This window comes from Chelonoidis abingdonii, chromosome 6 (genome assembly GCF_003597395.2).
Source record: "Chelonoidis abingdonii isolate Lonesome George chromosome 6, CheloAbing_2.0, whole genome shotgun sequence".
NCBI classification, from domain to species: Eukaryota; Metazoa; Chordata; order Testudines; family Testudinidae; genus Chelonoidis; species Chelonoidis abingdonii.
This window is the reverse complement of record NC_133774.1, coordinates 59,314,573-59,329,445: the sequence shown is the minus strand read 5'-3', so window position 1 is coordinate 59,329,445 and position 14,873 is coordinate 59,314,573. Positions and strand designations below refer to the sequence as shown.

The 14,873-nt window shown below is 37.4% G+C and overlaps 2 protein-coding genes across 4 annotated transcripts in view; one reads left to right on the top strand and one right to left on the bottom strand.

Annotated features, from left to right (window-relative positions):
- The window catches only part of POLR3G (RNA polymerase III subunit G), a 23,782-nt gene extending 13,926 nt beyond the window's left edge, over window positions 1-9,856 (bottom strand). For all 3 annotated transcript variants that reach the window (XM_032764109.2, XM_075067078.1, XM_075067079.1), the window contains exons 1-3: window positions 9,284-9,856; window positions 4,119-4,247; window positions 3,070-3,199 (exon numbers count right to left, since the gene is read on the bottom strand). In XM_032764109.2, the coding sequence (XP_032620000.1) occupies window positions 3,070-3,199; window positions 4,119-4,238 (250 nt within the window). In that variant the 5' untranslated portion in view covers window positions 4,239-4,247; window positions 9,284-9,856. The remainder of the gene's footprint in view (window positions 1-3,069; window positions 3,200-4,118; window positions 4,248-9,283) is intronic.
- On the top strand, window positions 4,549-14,873 carry MBLAC2 (metallo-beta-lactamase domain containing 2). The gene is made up of 2 exons (XM_032764108.2): window positions 4,549-5,077; window positions 12,160-14,873. The coding sequence occupies exons 1-2, from the start codon at window positions 4,615-4,617 to the stop codon at window positions 12,543-12,545; spliced, it is 849 nt and encodes a 282-aa protein (XP_032619999.1). The 5' UTR covers window positions 4,549-4,614; the 3' UTR covers window positions 12,546-14,873.

Here is a 14,873-nt window from a genome sequence, read left to right as displayed (position 1 = left end):
ATTATGGAAGAACATTATTGCATCTATTAACATCAGGGTGGATTTGATTTAAATCACGGTTTTCTACATAAAAGTGCATTCTTGTTGGTTGTTATAACCTTAATTCATATTTTTCACAACTCAGAGATAGATGTAGGTTTCATTTTTAGAAGGCACACGTTTACATTTTTAAACAGTGATGTATTTTGAAAACTTTTCAGATTAGTTTTACAGCTATATCAGAAAATGAATGATTGATTATTTCATTTATCAAAGGTACCTGAAGCAGCTATTTATGAAGTCATTGGTAGGTGAACTATCTCCAATTCAACAGGTTAATCGTTAATATTTGGAGGATTTTCTTGCCATGCTGTATTAGGAGGAGACCACCACCAGGCAGACATTTAAATTGTTTTATTTAACTAAAACAACATTAAGTATTCTGAATTTTTTTCTTCACCAGCAAACATATAATATTTGAACAACACAAGCCTATGTCCCTCGCTTCTCACATTTATCTTCAGACTTCTTCTCCTTGTCCAGATCTATTCTGCACCCAACAATCTTCTATTCATTGAACTTTTTGAAACATTTCACTTTTAGAGAGAGGTAAAGGATTGACTCTGTGTACACAAATTTGCAGATGGACAACAGAATTGAGATCTGTTATTTCTCAGCTCTATATATGTTACCTCTGGAAACACAAATCCATAGTTTGAGAACTGGAAAACTAAGCAGCTGTGATAGTATCTTCTAGACTGAACACTGAGTCCCATTGGGTAGATAGAAAGATTAACCTAAATCTATACAGAAGCCTGTGGAACCCCATCAGATTGAGTCCCTAATCCATGAACTATTGGAATTCATTTACAAAACTTTTCTTAAACATTATGTGAATATATTGTCTCATACTAAAGAATAAGAATTTATAATCCCTATTCCACAATGAGATATCTTTGAGCTATAATGTATCTTAATTAAAACTATCTTTAGATAGGTTTTTTCCTCAAAAAGCATTTTATCAAAAAAATCCGAATTTAAAAAATCCGATTTTTTTTTTAAAAAACAAACGAACGAACAAACAACACACCAATGATTTTTATCCAACCTGGCAACATATGCAGTAAAATCTGTGTGCACCAGTGACTGATCTTAACCAACCAAAGCTACTAGGCAAATCTAAACCCAGCAGCACAGCTGCTCTTATGCTCTTACTACAGTGACAGAAGGGTTTTTTCCATTATTGTTGTAAATCCACCTCCACAAGAGGCGGTAGGTAGGTCAATGGGGTTTGGGTTGGCTTAACTACCATTTTTCATACCCCTGAGCAACCTAGTTAGGTTGACCTAAGTTTTAGCTGTAGACCAGGCCTTCATAGTTTGTAAAGGCACCCATCTTCAGGCTAATTAAAATGTTTCAAAAGTTATCATTCATTTTAATATGGATGTACTAAATTCAGGAGAAAGCAGGCTGGACAATATTTTTCAGCATGACTGATAGTAATGATAAACAGTAGGCAAGAGAATACACTTGTGTTTAAGTAACATCTTCTCAGTTCAGTTAATAGATGTTACCCCAGTTCTTATACATCATTGCTCACCATATCCCAAATAAACAAGAATGAAAATTAAGTTCCTGAATCCAATAGCTCGAATCATGTATTCCACAGGCTCAAATGTATATTAACATTACAAAAAATCATACTAAAAAAATATTATCCACGAGTGGTATTGCCAAGATGCAATATCCTCTCCCACATCTTTCTTTTGCCATTTTTGTCATTTTAAAGCATTTCATAAGAGCATTTGATCATTTTAATCCAAGAAAACAAAAAAGGAGCGAAATACTCCTTTCACCAGTTAACTACTTAATGACTGTGTATTTGATAATCAGGGTCAGGTGTGCTGATGGGTCTAACTTCTGTAAGGAGAAACAGATCAGATCATCTGCTACTGCAGGATTCTTACAGCTTTGTCCCTAACATCTGGTGCTGGCCTCCATCAGACACAGGATACTAAACTAAATCGGCCTTCAGTCTGACTGAGTGGGTAATTTCTGTGTTCCTTAAAGTCCCCAACCAACATCATTTACCATACCTGGTAGTCAGGCTCGGCTCACAGGAAGATGGTGGAATTGACAAAAAAGGTTGAATAGGGAAAAAATCCACTCTGAATAATGAGAGCCTTCTGTGATTGCTAGATTTTTGATACACCAGCAGTGAAACTGGGAGGTACTTGGGTCCTTTGTTTTCCCCAATGCAATTTTCAAACAAACACTTAGAAGCTTTGATTTAAACAACACTAATCAACAAACTACTGAAAAGATAAAAACATATGTATTGGATGTCAAATACAATATGTCAGCCAACACTGAGAAAGACAACAAATATTTTCAAAATTAAATTACAGTTTTATACAGGTTTAAAAGGGGGGGGGGCAGATACTATGGTCTAGGTGAAACAAGCATAAGGCTGGCAGTCAGGAATTCCTGATTTCTAATTCCACATCCACCACTGATTTGAGGATTGGTAAATCTCTTCACCTCTCTCCTTTTCAGCTTTCCCATCTGTAATACTACTTATCATACCTACCTATCTTTCAGGGATGTTGTGAAGATTACAAAGGAGCACTGACAAATTTGGGCTGTGATAGATAACCTTTAACTGATTATTTAAAAATATTATATAAAAATTTAAAAATAATCTGGCTACAGTTTAAAGGGTCCTCATTAGAACCTGGGCTTTAAAAATATATATATTTATATAGAGGATTCTGTGCTCCACTGTTAATGATTATAAGGGCATTTTCAGCAAGGAAGAAATTGACTGAATAAACAGTATTGTGAAATACACAAACAAAACAAATTCAGAAGAACAGACTTCTCCCAAACACATACACTACTTTTTAGTTACAGCAAATGTAGCCATTACTTGCAAAAGTTTCATCGCAAAATGTAATCTTCAAGTTGACATTGTCCCTTTCACTATTCAGTGTCATTACTACAGATTGAACATATAAAGTGCTAATTATTACATTTTTCATACACAAATACATTTTGCTGTTCTAAAAATTATATTGATGCAGAACAAACCTTGATTTTCATCTTCTTTTTGCATAAAATAAGGCATTTTTTTCATACTTGCTCTAAATTCTTGCTTTAAGGCCAACATATAATCCTCTTCCTCTCCCATTTTCAGAGGCACTGGCTTAAAATCTGTTGGCTGTGTAAATTATTAAGGTGCATTATTATGCTAATATCCATTACATACAACAACACAAAAAGCTGCAGAAAAATGGTACTTATGGAGGAGTGCAATTATGTATTATGCTAGTTTGCAAATATGTTGTATTGCATTCTGACTATATGTTCAGAACTTTATATAGCATATTTTTCAGTTAAATTGTAAAAAAAGATTTCTTTCTTTTTAATGTATCCATCCATGAAAATCTCCATTAGGAAAGGAAGAAAACAAATATCTAAAACATTTTCTTAACTATTAAAAAAACATAAAATTCTAATTCATCTGACTTTGTATCAGTAAAGCAAGGTGCAAATCATCATTCATCCCACCCTCCACCATACCTCCAAATGCAGTGCCTCAGGCTGACTTAACCTGCTCTAAACCCCTTGCTTCTATCAGAGAACAACTTCAGCAATACCTCTTCCCAAAATACAGTTGGGTCTGTGTTAAACATAATTAATCTGAACAATGTGGACCAATTATTTTGCTTTTTAAAATTATGCTAGTTACCTCATGGACAGTCTAATATAACTTAACAAATCTGTTGTCAAGAATAAAAAAAAGTCTCTTTCCACTGTGGCCTTGTCTACATTAGAGAACATGGGATCTGTAATCCTCTCACAGTGCAGCTGCACTGGTGATAGCAACAGTGAGGCTGTAGTATAGACAAAACCGTTTATAGTATCATCAGACAACAGTGTAAAACACCTGAATCCTGCCTACATAGTCTCTGCTGTTGAGGTTTCTATCACTGGGAGCACATGATTACATGGACTAGTTACTTTCAAAACTGATTGATAGTGTTTAAGTTTTTTCCACACATTTATGCCTGAATATGAAAATGAAGCACATTACACAGACATGCAACACGCTCTTAAAATTAAACTTCTGTACTTACAGGAAACAGTGGAGGGGGCTTGAATGCTACTTCAGGTAGCGTTTCACCTTTGGCAAAGCCAATAGCCTCTATGTTGAAAGTAAATGCAGCACGTCCTCTTCCTTTCCCTGACCCAGCCATTTGGGGTTACTAAAAATATTACACCCTTTGTTAGATTCTAGTTGTATCACAAAAAATAAAGCCAAAATTAAGATTGGAAAAAAGTCAAGGGCTACGAAAAGGTATTTTTAAATTGCAAGACTCATACCAATTGTGATCTCCAGCTTGGGGAAAAAATACTTCTGTCTAAAAATCAAACTGGACTTAAGAATCCATATTTCGCTTTTAATCAAAACTGTGAGGCTGTTTTAAAACTGAGAACTTAAAAGAGATGAGAACACGTGTCAGCCAGCCCCGCCCCTGGCTACGCTGCCGCAGCCCGCAGTGGGTCTGGGCGCCGCGCCGGCTTCTCCTGGAGGGCGGTGGCGTTTCAGTGCTGGGCTGTGTGCGGCCCGGTATGTCGGCGCTGGAGTGGTTCGCGCACAAGCCCCTGGGCGGCGGCATCTACTGGATCCAGGAGCGGTTCTACGAGTCCGGCAACCGAGCCAACATCTGGCTGGTGCGGGGCTCGCAGCGCGACGTGGTGATAGACACCGGCCTGGGGCTGCGCAGCCTGCCCGACTACCTGCACTCTGCCGGGCTGCTGGGGCCGAGCGCCGAGGCCGGGCAGGCGGCAGGCGGGGGCAGGAGGCCGCTGCTGGCCGTGGCCACCCATGTACACTTCGATCACGCGGGCGGGCTGCACCACTTCGACGAGGTGGCGGTACACAGCGCCGAGGCGGGCGCGCTGCTCCGCGGGGACAACTACGAGACCGTCACATGGCTGTCGGACAGCGAGGTAGTGCGGCCGCCTAGCCCCGGCTGGAGCGCCCGGCAGTTCCGAGTGCAGCCCGTGCAACCCACCCATGTCCTGCAGGAGGGTAAGGGACAGCCGGGCAGCCCCGCTCCGCCGGGGGGCGGGGTGTGTGTGAGGGAGAAGAGTGGGGTCTTCATGCCGGGGGGAGGGCGAGCGGGGCAGAGACCGCTCCATAGGGCACTTGCGCTGGCGTCTGTGTAGGGGGGTGTAAGATGGGCTGGAGTGAGTTGTGTGTGTTCTGTTGGGCGTGTATGCGAGCGTGTGCTTGCACACACGTAGAGGTTGTGCTGGACACTTGTGTAAGTCACCAGCACCTACGTGTCTGTCTGTGTGTAAGTAAAGTGGGGCTAAGAGGGTGAGTTGTTCATCACTGTAAGGCAACAGGATGTAGGTGCATCAGTGTGTGCTGTATCTGTATAGTACATCTATACTGATACCCAGCATGTGTGTGCCTGGAGAGATGGGCTCTGGAGGTTCATCTGCATAGGCGTGCCTTACTGTGTGTGCTTGGGGGGTATGAGAAAGTACATCTGTGTGTCTGCACTACTGTATGTGGGAGGTGCTCATATGCTGTGTTTGTCTTTAATATATGTCCATGCATGCACATCTGTTGTATACCTGCATCAGTTCACCAGTGTATAGTGCTACTAGATTAAACATCAGCTTATATACAGTGCATCATGTTTATATGTATCTAAATATATACCTCAGGTTTATAGTGTTAGTATATTGTAGGGCACTCAAATATAAAACATTTTTTTAATATAAAGGGCATCAGTAGATATGATATGCTGTGTCTGAGCTGTATTCATATATCTTTGTACTACATATAGTAATCAGTCAATTTATATGAAGTGAATCATATATAATGCATCAGGATGTATGTTTATGGTGCATGTCTGTATAGTACCTGTGCATCAGTGTACCTCAGGTTTCAGCTAAAGGCTTGATTCTCTGCAGCCTTGGCTTTGTCAGTCTTCTACACCTGTGCAAAGATGTTTAATGCTACTAGCAATATGAGTCTGAGAGAATTCTGATTTTGGTATGTTTTACACCCACTTTTCACGTGAATGACTGCACAGGGTGCAGGGTAGTGGAGAATCAGGTCTGTGGTTTACTAAAGGAAATTATTTGTTATCAACTGAATAAGGCAAAAATTATTCTTCCACATTGGTTACAATTCTAACTTTCCTGCATACCTCTGAGGAACAGAGGAAAAAAATTATAATGCTTCTCTTTGATTTAGACAGATCTAGTGGGGAGCAGGCAAATCAGGAGCTGATAACACTGCCAGGAATGGTGTCACCTCTCAGTTTTGTCTCTTCTGTTACAGGAAGTCTTTTCACTGAGGGTGAACAGAATCTGGATCTAAGGCGAGAATTGTCTGTCAGTCACCAATAATTTGGAGAAGATGTGATGATGCATTCTTCCATCATGTACAGCAGGGGTAGTCAGTAGGCAGCCCTGGGGGACAAAAGTGGTTTGTCAGATGCTTTTGAACAGATTGCAAAATCTTGGTATTTACTACTTATTTTCATTACTGGTTTTGTATTATTTTTCTCTGGAGTCTGGACCTTGATTATTCCTTGACCAGGAAATTTGGACCTTGACAAGAAATAATTGATTACCCCAATGTATAGTTTCATGATGGAAGTAATAATTCAACATTATCTGTTAATATGAAAATTTCATGGTGAATTTTCTTTCAGAATCTCTTTTGACCTGTGCTAGCTTTTGTATTTGGAATTTGGTTTGTTTGTTGGATGGGCATTGGAACTGACCTACAGATAACAAAAGTGGGGAAGATCTGAGATTCCGAAGCCTCAACTCCCCCTCCTTAATTATTTTATACTGAGAAATCTCCCTCTATCACATTAACAAAATGACTAATAGGTATATCTATATTTTCCCCCTATTGATCTCAGAGCAAAGGAAGCAAATTTAGCTTTATTCATTCCTCAGCAGCAAAGAAAACTGGTAGCGAATGTGCAGTGAAAAATAAGGTTTCAAATCTATGATAAACTATATCACGGATGATTGTCAGCTAGGACTATCCTCTTGATGAGGTTTGTTTGGGCTGCAACTTTCACTTTGAAAGAAAAAGGAATCTAACCAGATGAAAAGCAAGGAGCTGGTAAATATCTGAAACCAGGGGGCTTTTGAATTGAATACTTCAGCCTACTGAGTATAACTATTTTTCATTTCTGCAAGTAGTAGTTAATTACTGTGATATGATAGTTCTTTCTTAATACTAATAGCAAATGTCTAATGAAATATATTGCCTAGTTTCGTAAAAATTTAAGCAGTTTGGAGATCTAATTGGATTTAATTCCCAGACTATTCTTGAACAGAATAAAAGGAATTGTGTGCAATCTTGTTGTATTTTAATTATGAAAATTTCTGAAAAGGCTGGATGATATTTTTTCCTTCTCCTCAGTTGACTGTGTAAAAAACATACTTGTGGTAAAATATTAAATAAAAAAGATATTGACTACTCTGGGATAGTTGTAGCAATAAAACATTTTAAAATGATTTGATTCTTCCACTGAGTGAAGTAGGGCACTATGTTTCATTAATAAAACATCCCCTTTCCCACAATATATTTAGGTAATGTTTTTAAATTGTGCAAAGGATGTATTTGTTTGTACAGTTAAAATATCCCCAGTGACCTTAGAGATAATATTACTAGTTTTCCTCCTTTTTGAATACTTTATAGCAGAGAGGGAGAGACATTGGGTGAGTAATGTCTCAGCATAGTTTGATGAGAGCTGGTTATAAAACAAGTGTGTATATGAAAATAATTAAAATTGGGGATTGATTTCTCCTTATTGGAGGTAATAGTTTAAACTTTTTAAAGTGTTAAAATTATAATAAATTATGTTTAGTTGGATTGTTGTGCTGCCCCCTCCACTCTAGCAATACAAACCCTTTATTTCTGGAAAGTGGTGAATGGTACAAGGTTGGGGAAATCAACTTTTAGCTGTGTAATCACCTGTTGATTACACTGTCTAACCTTTTCTTATTCTATACCTATTTAAAATCCCACTTAGTATAAGTTATTCAATTTCAACTGTTTTTCCTTATCTTGTCTGAATTTGTTGTTAAAATGTGAACTCTTCTCTTCTCCCTCTATTTGAATGATTTTGGTTTTAATATTAATAGGTACCATTCTCTTTTTTAAGAAACCAATTCCATGGTATTTGGATTATGTGAAGTCCTTGGCCCTAGAACTGTTTGTGATAACTTCCATACTGATTTTGTGCCTTATGAAAAGGAGTTGTTTTTTTTGTTGATTTACAAAAGCTGAATTGCAGATTTAAAAAAACAAACAAAAAAACCCCCCTAAAAAATCAGAAGCACTCTGCAAAGTTTATTACACTCTATACACATGCGGGAGTATAGTAGGGCATGTCAAGGTATTTTTCCCCCAGTTTGAACTTTAACGTCCAAAAGTGGGGACCTGCATGGACCCTTCTAAGCTTAATTCCTAGCTTAGATCTGATAGCGCTGCCAAATGAGCCAAGATATAGTGTTTGGCACACTTCTGTTCCCCAAAACCTTCCCTGGGAACCCAAGACCCAAACCCTTGGGTCTTAAAACCAGGAGAAATAAACCATCCCCCTCCCAGACTTCCCCTCCCTGGGTTACCTGAGAGGCTACACTGATCCAACTCCTTGATCTTAAATAGAGAGGAATAACCTCTCTCCCCTCCTTTCCCCACAATCTGGTGAGTTCAGACCCAATCCCTTGGGTCTAAAAAAGGAAAAAATCAATCAGGTTCTTAAAAAGAAAGCTTTTAATTAAAGAAAGAAAAAGTAAAATTATCTTTGTAAAATCAGGATGGAAAATGTTATAGGGTATTCAATTCATATAGCCTAGAGGGACTCCCCACCCGCCCCCCCGCCTGAGATTCAAAGTTACAGCAAACAGAGGTAAAAATCCTTCCAGCAAAATACACAGTCATAAGTTAAGAAAACAAACATAAGACTAATCCGCCTTTTCTAGCTAGTACTTACTATTTTGAACATGAGAGACTGTTTCAGAAAGATTGAAGACCTGGTTGCACGTCTGGTCCCTCTTAGCCCCAAGAGCGAACAACTAACAAAACAAACAGCACAAACAAAGACTTCCCTCCACCGAGATTTGAAAGTATCTTGTCCCCCCATTGGTCCTCTGGTCAGGTGTCAGCCAGGTTCACTGAGCTTCTTAACCCTTTATAGGTAAAAGAGATATTAACCCTTAACCATCTGTTTATGACAAAGGGTCTTACCGGTTCTGAAAATGTTGACAGAGTCTCAGGGCAGGTCTACACTTAAAACAATGCAGCAGTTGGAAACCTTAACTCTGATTTTTCTGAAACAGCATCAGTTTAGCCATTTTACATGTACGTAGTACTTGATGTTTGTGTAAAATAGCAATGTTATTGTCAATAACAAATGTATATCATAATATACAAGGTATGCAACAAGGCAGAGTTAACATTGTTAGAAACTTTAGCTCTGAATTTTGTAACCTATGTAATTTCAGTCCTAACAATTAATTGAGGTTAGATTTTCCATTTACATTAGTCATATGTAATCTCTCAGACTACTAATGCCACCTTAATTTGTTCATCCTGTCTAAAATCTCACTGACTTTTAGCCTAAATTGTCTGTCTGTTTTATGCTTGCATTTTTTGTTCCTACACTCCTGGTGTACTTCATTTTCTTTAAGCCATTCTGATGATTGTGCCTTAATTCTGCAAGTGCTTTCCTCCTCTTCCAATTCGGGCTGTTACATGCTGTTCATTTCTTTAGCCTCTTCTTTCAGTTTTCTTTCTAGTATGATGGGGTCATACTTTGGGTCTGGGGAAAGCCCACTGGAGCACTTCACAGCTCCAACTTCCTCATTGCCACTACTATCTGATTCACCACTTTGGCTATTCTGTATCTTCTATATAAAATCATCAGTGTTCGTGCTATTAAACTGTTATCTAGGCCTTACATATATATCCTCAAAAGGGAGTTTGGCTAATGCCAATAGCCTCCTAAATAACTTGAAACTAACTAACGGGGTAGAAAATTTTCACATAGAGACGATACTATTTCCCTATGCTATGGAAGATAGTCAAATCTGCTTCGAGATTTAATATTGTGATATTGGTGAGATCTCAAACCTTTGGCCTGGCATAGCAGCAGTGATAAGTAGGGCCCTACCAAATTCATGGCTGTGAAAATCTAGTCTCCCCCAGGAAATCTGGTTCTTGTAAGGGTGTCACGGTATTGCCACCCTTACTTCTGTGCTGCCTTCAGAGATGAATTGCCAGAGTATGGCGACTACTGGACTAGGAACTGGGTTTTGTTCCAGTTCAAGCCACCAAAAAAAAATAACGGTTCAAATACTGGTTTGAGCCAGTTCAAATAAAATTTTAATCTCAGTGGAAATAAATTAAAAAAGAGTTCAAACTTAAAATGGAAACTCTTGAATTTTGACCATTTATTTTTTTAACTTTACATATGTTTTCCTAGTGGTTTTTCGTTGTCAACTAAACAGTTTTTTAATGAACAATTTGTTTGAGAACACTAAAATAATATCTTCTAATATTTGCCCGTCCATACTGGATCTTTTCACTGAAAGGATAAATTTGAGTTTGGAGTATGGGCCCTGCCTCAAGTTGGGCATCTGGAGGGGGGAGCTGCCCCAAAGTTGGGGATGGGTGGGAGGAGGCCTGGCTAAGGGGGAGAGGGGTTGGGTAGCCATTAACTCTCTTCAAGCGCAAGGAAAAAGGTATTATTAACTTCTGGGACCAGGGAGTATTCCACATCTCTCCTCAGTGGGAAGTCCCAGAGATGGACCTTCTATCATTCTCTGGAGCCAGTGCTTCCACATGTGTTGTGCAAGCAGTTCCTAAGCTTCTCATCTTCCTTCCCACTTTTGTGGGCCTCATTCTCTTCTTGTTATACTGAGGCATGCCTTCAGGTATGCCTATTTGTTATCTTGTTGTCTTGTTTTATAAAGTAAGATCACAGTAATTTTTTAAATATTAAACCTAAAAAAAAAAAAAGTGAAACCTTTATTTTAACCAGAAACCCAAATAATTATTTTAAAGTTCAGGTTCAGTAGGTAGGACAAATTCATGGTTCAGGTTTGGTTCTAGTTCAAGTAAAAATACTGGTATGAACTGGTTCTTCCGTTCCCATTCAATTCCTTGGCTAGGACTAGATGTTTTGTAATTTCTCCTTAGTCTTTGGACTACCTAGTGCATGGTGGCATGTTAAACATCCTTCTTATTTTAAATTTGCTTCATCACTGTCATTACAAAGGTCCTGTATCATGATTGCCATCCTTCAGGTTGTGGAAGATGATGGAATTTCCTTTAGAAGAATTAGTTAATATCACTCTTTAATCAGCAGCTTGTATGGAGATATTTGTTGAAGTAAGTCATGTCTGTCCCTCCTCTCATAGTCTAGGCTTTGAAGTTGTAAATCTTACTTTTAACCACTTCTTTTAAATTAACTAGAGATTTTTTAAAAAAAAATGAATAGAACATCAAAGTTCAAATGCTGAATTAGCTATACTGTCTGATCTGTTCTATATCATCAACCTGGGCTTCTGCTGAAACTATCAATGCAAGAGCTATTTCACTGAAAAAACATTCATAGCTATGGTGATAGTGAAACAGTTTTTAAAAATCTGTTTCAATATGACTAAAATATGACTACTCCAACCTTCCTTTAATTTCGTATATCTTAGTCAATACTGGTATTCTGAAACGTAGTATGTTTGGGAGCCAATCTTGCTTCCATTGTAATCATTTACATTGTTCTGTCACTGCAGATCTCAAAATAACTGTGGTGGAGTCCAGAGAGACAGCTCAATAACAATAAATTTTGAAAGACCATAAAATCCTCAGTATTAAAAATGCAGGAGAAACCAAAGTTGGGAAATCAGTAGATTTTTAGAATGTGTGTTTTTCTGCCCAAATTTCTTCATAGTTCAGATCACTTAATTTTTAATCAAGTCCCATTCCATGTTTTCTTTACAATGTTTGGTCTTTTTAGAGGATATATAATTTGCTTACTGCATAGACCTCTGTATACACTTTGGTTTTGGCTTACAATGTATAATAAATGCCTATATTTTCCCTTAATATATTTAAATCTGTAGGGGACGTGATCAACCTTGGTGACCGACAACTGACTGTCATGCATATGCCTGGTCATTCAAGAGGAAGTATTTGCTTACACGACAGAGATCAGAAGATATTGTTCAGCGGAGATGTTGTTTATGATGGATCGATGATTGACTGGCTTCCCTACAGCAAGATAAGTGATTACGTCACAAGTTGTGAACGTCTTATAGAATTAGTGGACAGAGGTCTTGTGGAGAAGGTGCTTCCAGGGCATTTTAACACCTTTGGAGCTGAAAGGCTCTATCGTTTAGCTTCCAACTACATTTCAAAAGCTGGAGTTTGTCACAAAGTTTCTACCTGTGCCATGAGGTCCATTGCAAGTTTAGCTCTTCATGTGACAAATTCTAGAGTCACTTCTTAGGGTTGGTTCATTTTGTTAATATCAGCTATTGTAAAACCAAATGGCTTCTGAGCTAGTGTTCATAGAACACAAACAAAAGCAGTACGTATTGTTAAAGAAAAGGCAGGCTGATAATGAATGAGTCATAAAGATTCTTATTTTTGCTTGCTTTATTATTTTATAAAATTAACTTCAGCTATAGCTATGTGAAAGCCACCATGTCTCTCTTCTTCAAGGCATGTTTGCACTTGGATTATGAATGCCATTAGACTGCGGTTTGAAATATTATTTTATTTTTTATATTATTCTGATGGATACGTATGATATGCCAAAATGAAAAGTTTGACATTCATGCCTGAAACTTAACCTAACACCACATAAAAAAAGTTAAAGGCTCAATTTGTGTTTAAAGTGTATTTTTAAAATGGCTGAAATGTAATTTAGCTGTTAGTGCTATATTTGAAAAGATAGCTGTAACAAGCCATTGTCCTATTATAAGTACTGAATTCAACGACCAGTACGTTTAGTTTTTACTTTTAAGTGAATGTAATTTGAACTGTTTACTATTTGTTTATAAAGTATTTCAGTAGATATTGTTGCTTTTTGAAGAAGTAAAGTGCATTGCATTTGAGTCTCTGTTGTTCCTAAAACAGATTAAATGCATCCATGAAAATTGCTAAGATATATTATCATTTCTTCATTAAAATTGAAGTGTTATTTAAATGATGTTAAACAAGTTAGTTTATAGGTGCATAATTATTTAATTATTTAACAATTTAAATGGACACTGTCTGATTATTTTTATATATATATATTTTACCTTCCTAACAAGTTTGACAGTGTTTTGTTTTCAAATTTTGTTTTTCCAGTTTAGCAAATTTAGCAAATTTATTTTATCCACTATGTTTAAGTGGAGTTTAAAAATTAACCTACTACTTTGTTTGCAATTGACTTTATACGAAGAGATGGTTTTATGTGATCATACCAAATTATATTTTGGGCTCTGTTCAGAAGAAAATACCTATGGACTTTCTGACTTAACATAAATTTTGGGAGAAAGAATGGTCTGCTATGGAAACTAATCACAAATTAACAAGCACTCTTGCCCAGAAGTTACGGAAGTGAAGATCTTGCGTAAATCATCTCTCCTCTCGTGACTCTTTACTTCATATATTCTTCACCTAAAGCAGCACTGCAAATAGAGTTTAATAAAGGCATGACACATTTATTTAGATTTTAACAGTGCCTATATAATGTAAGCTGGAGCAAAATTGTAAGTGGGCAGGACAGATCCACCAGACTGTGGCTAGTCAGAGGACAGGTTAGCAATTATGTTCTGTTTTTTTTGAGGGTTTTTTGAGGAAGAAATCTAAATTCCTTTGTGATTATGTGAAGGAATGTTTACTGTGGATGATAGTTCTTCCTGAACTAACCTCAGAAACAAAGCTATTTAACTCAGTTGCTACTTTTCTTTAATACCAGAGAAGAGAGGCAAAAAAAGTGGGCCTAAAAAGAAAGTCACTCAGTGAAGGGCCACAAAATAAACTTCAGATCATGGCCTCTCTTCTTTTCGGTTGACTGACATTTTCTCTTACCCACATATGCTCATTGCAGTTTAAATATTATTCTGGAAAGCAAGCAGGTTGTCAGTTGGAGAACTATTGTGGGAAGCAGAAAATTCAGACTGCCTGAAGAAGCATATTGTATCTACCAAAGGTTGGTTTTACATTGAATTGTCTGGGTGACTTGCAGCAGCTGTTGGAACAGGAGACTTGTGGACTCCTTGATTCAGTAACTGCTAAGAAAGGATGTTTTGTACTGTTTAAACACAACTATTTCATACTACAGAGTCCTTAAATTCTGACTTCATTGGGGGTTTTGCCAGTGGCAAAGAGCAGTAATTATCAATAATAGCAGTAATTGTCAGATTTTTTTCCTCCATTAATTTTTGCCTACATCAGTAGTGGACCCAGTATAAATACAGTCTTGGAATGGTGTTTAATAGTCACAGAAAATCATAGTTTTGTGGGTCTTAAAATAGCAACTATTTTTATATTAAACTTGTTAGGCACATAATATTCTCTCTCTATAAAATATCTGGAGGCCTTCCCCTCTCAGACTGTTTTTTTTTTTTTTTAATTGTCAGATTTTGATCTTAAGAGTTTGACAGTGTCCTTTTCACATTACTTAGATTAAATATATTTAAAATCGGTTAAGTTTAAGTACAGCAAAATTTGGGGTGTTTAGAATCGTTGTTTGTAAAAAGTCTGAAGCACTGTCTGTGTTAAATTTTTCAATATTGTGGAGGTTTTACAGAAAATATTAAACTTGGTCTGTTGTCTATCAAAA

Bases quoted from the DNA above. Each gene is read 5' to 3' on its own strand.
- MBLAC2 (XM_032764108.2), top strand. From the start codon at position 4,615: ATGTCGGCGCTGGAGTGGTTCGCGCACAAGCCCCTGGGCGGCGGCATC. The intron at 5,078-12,159 runs GTAAGGGACAGC...TTAAATCTGTAG, and splicing joins CACCCATGTCCTGCAGGAGG to GGGACGTGATCAACCTTGGT.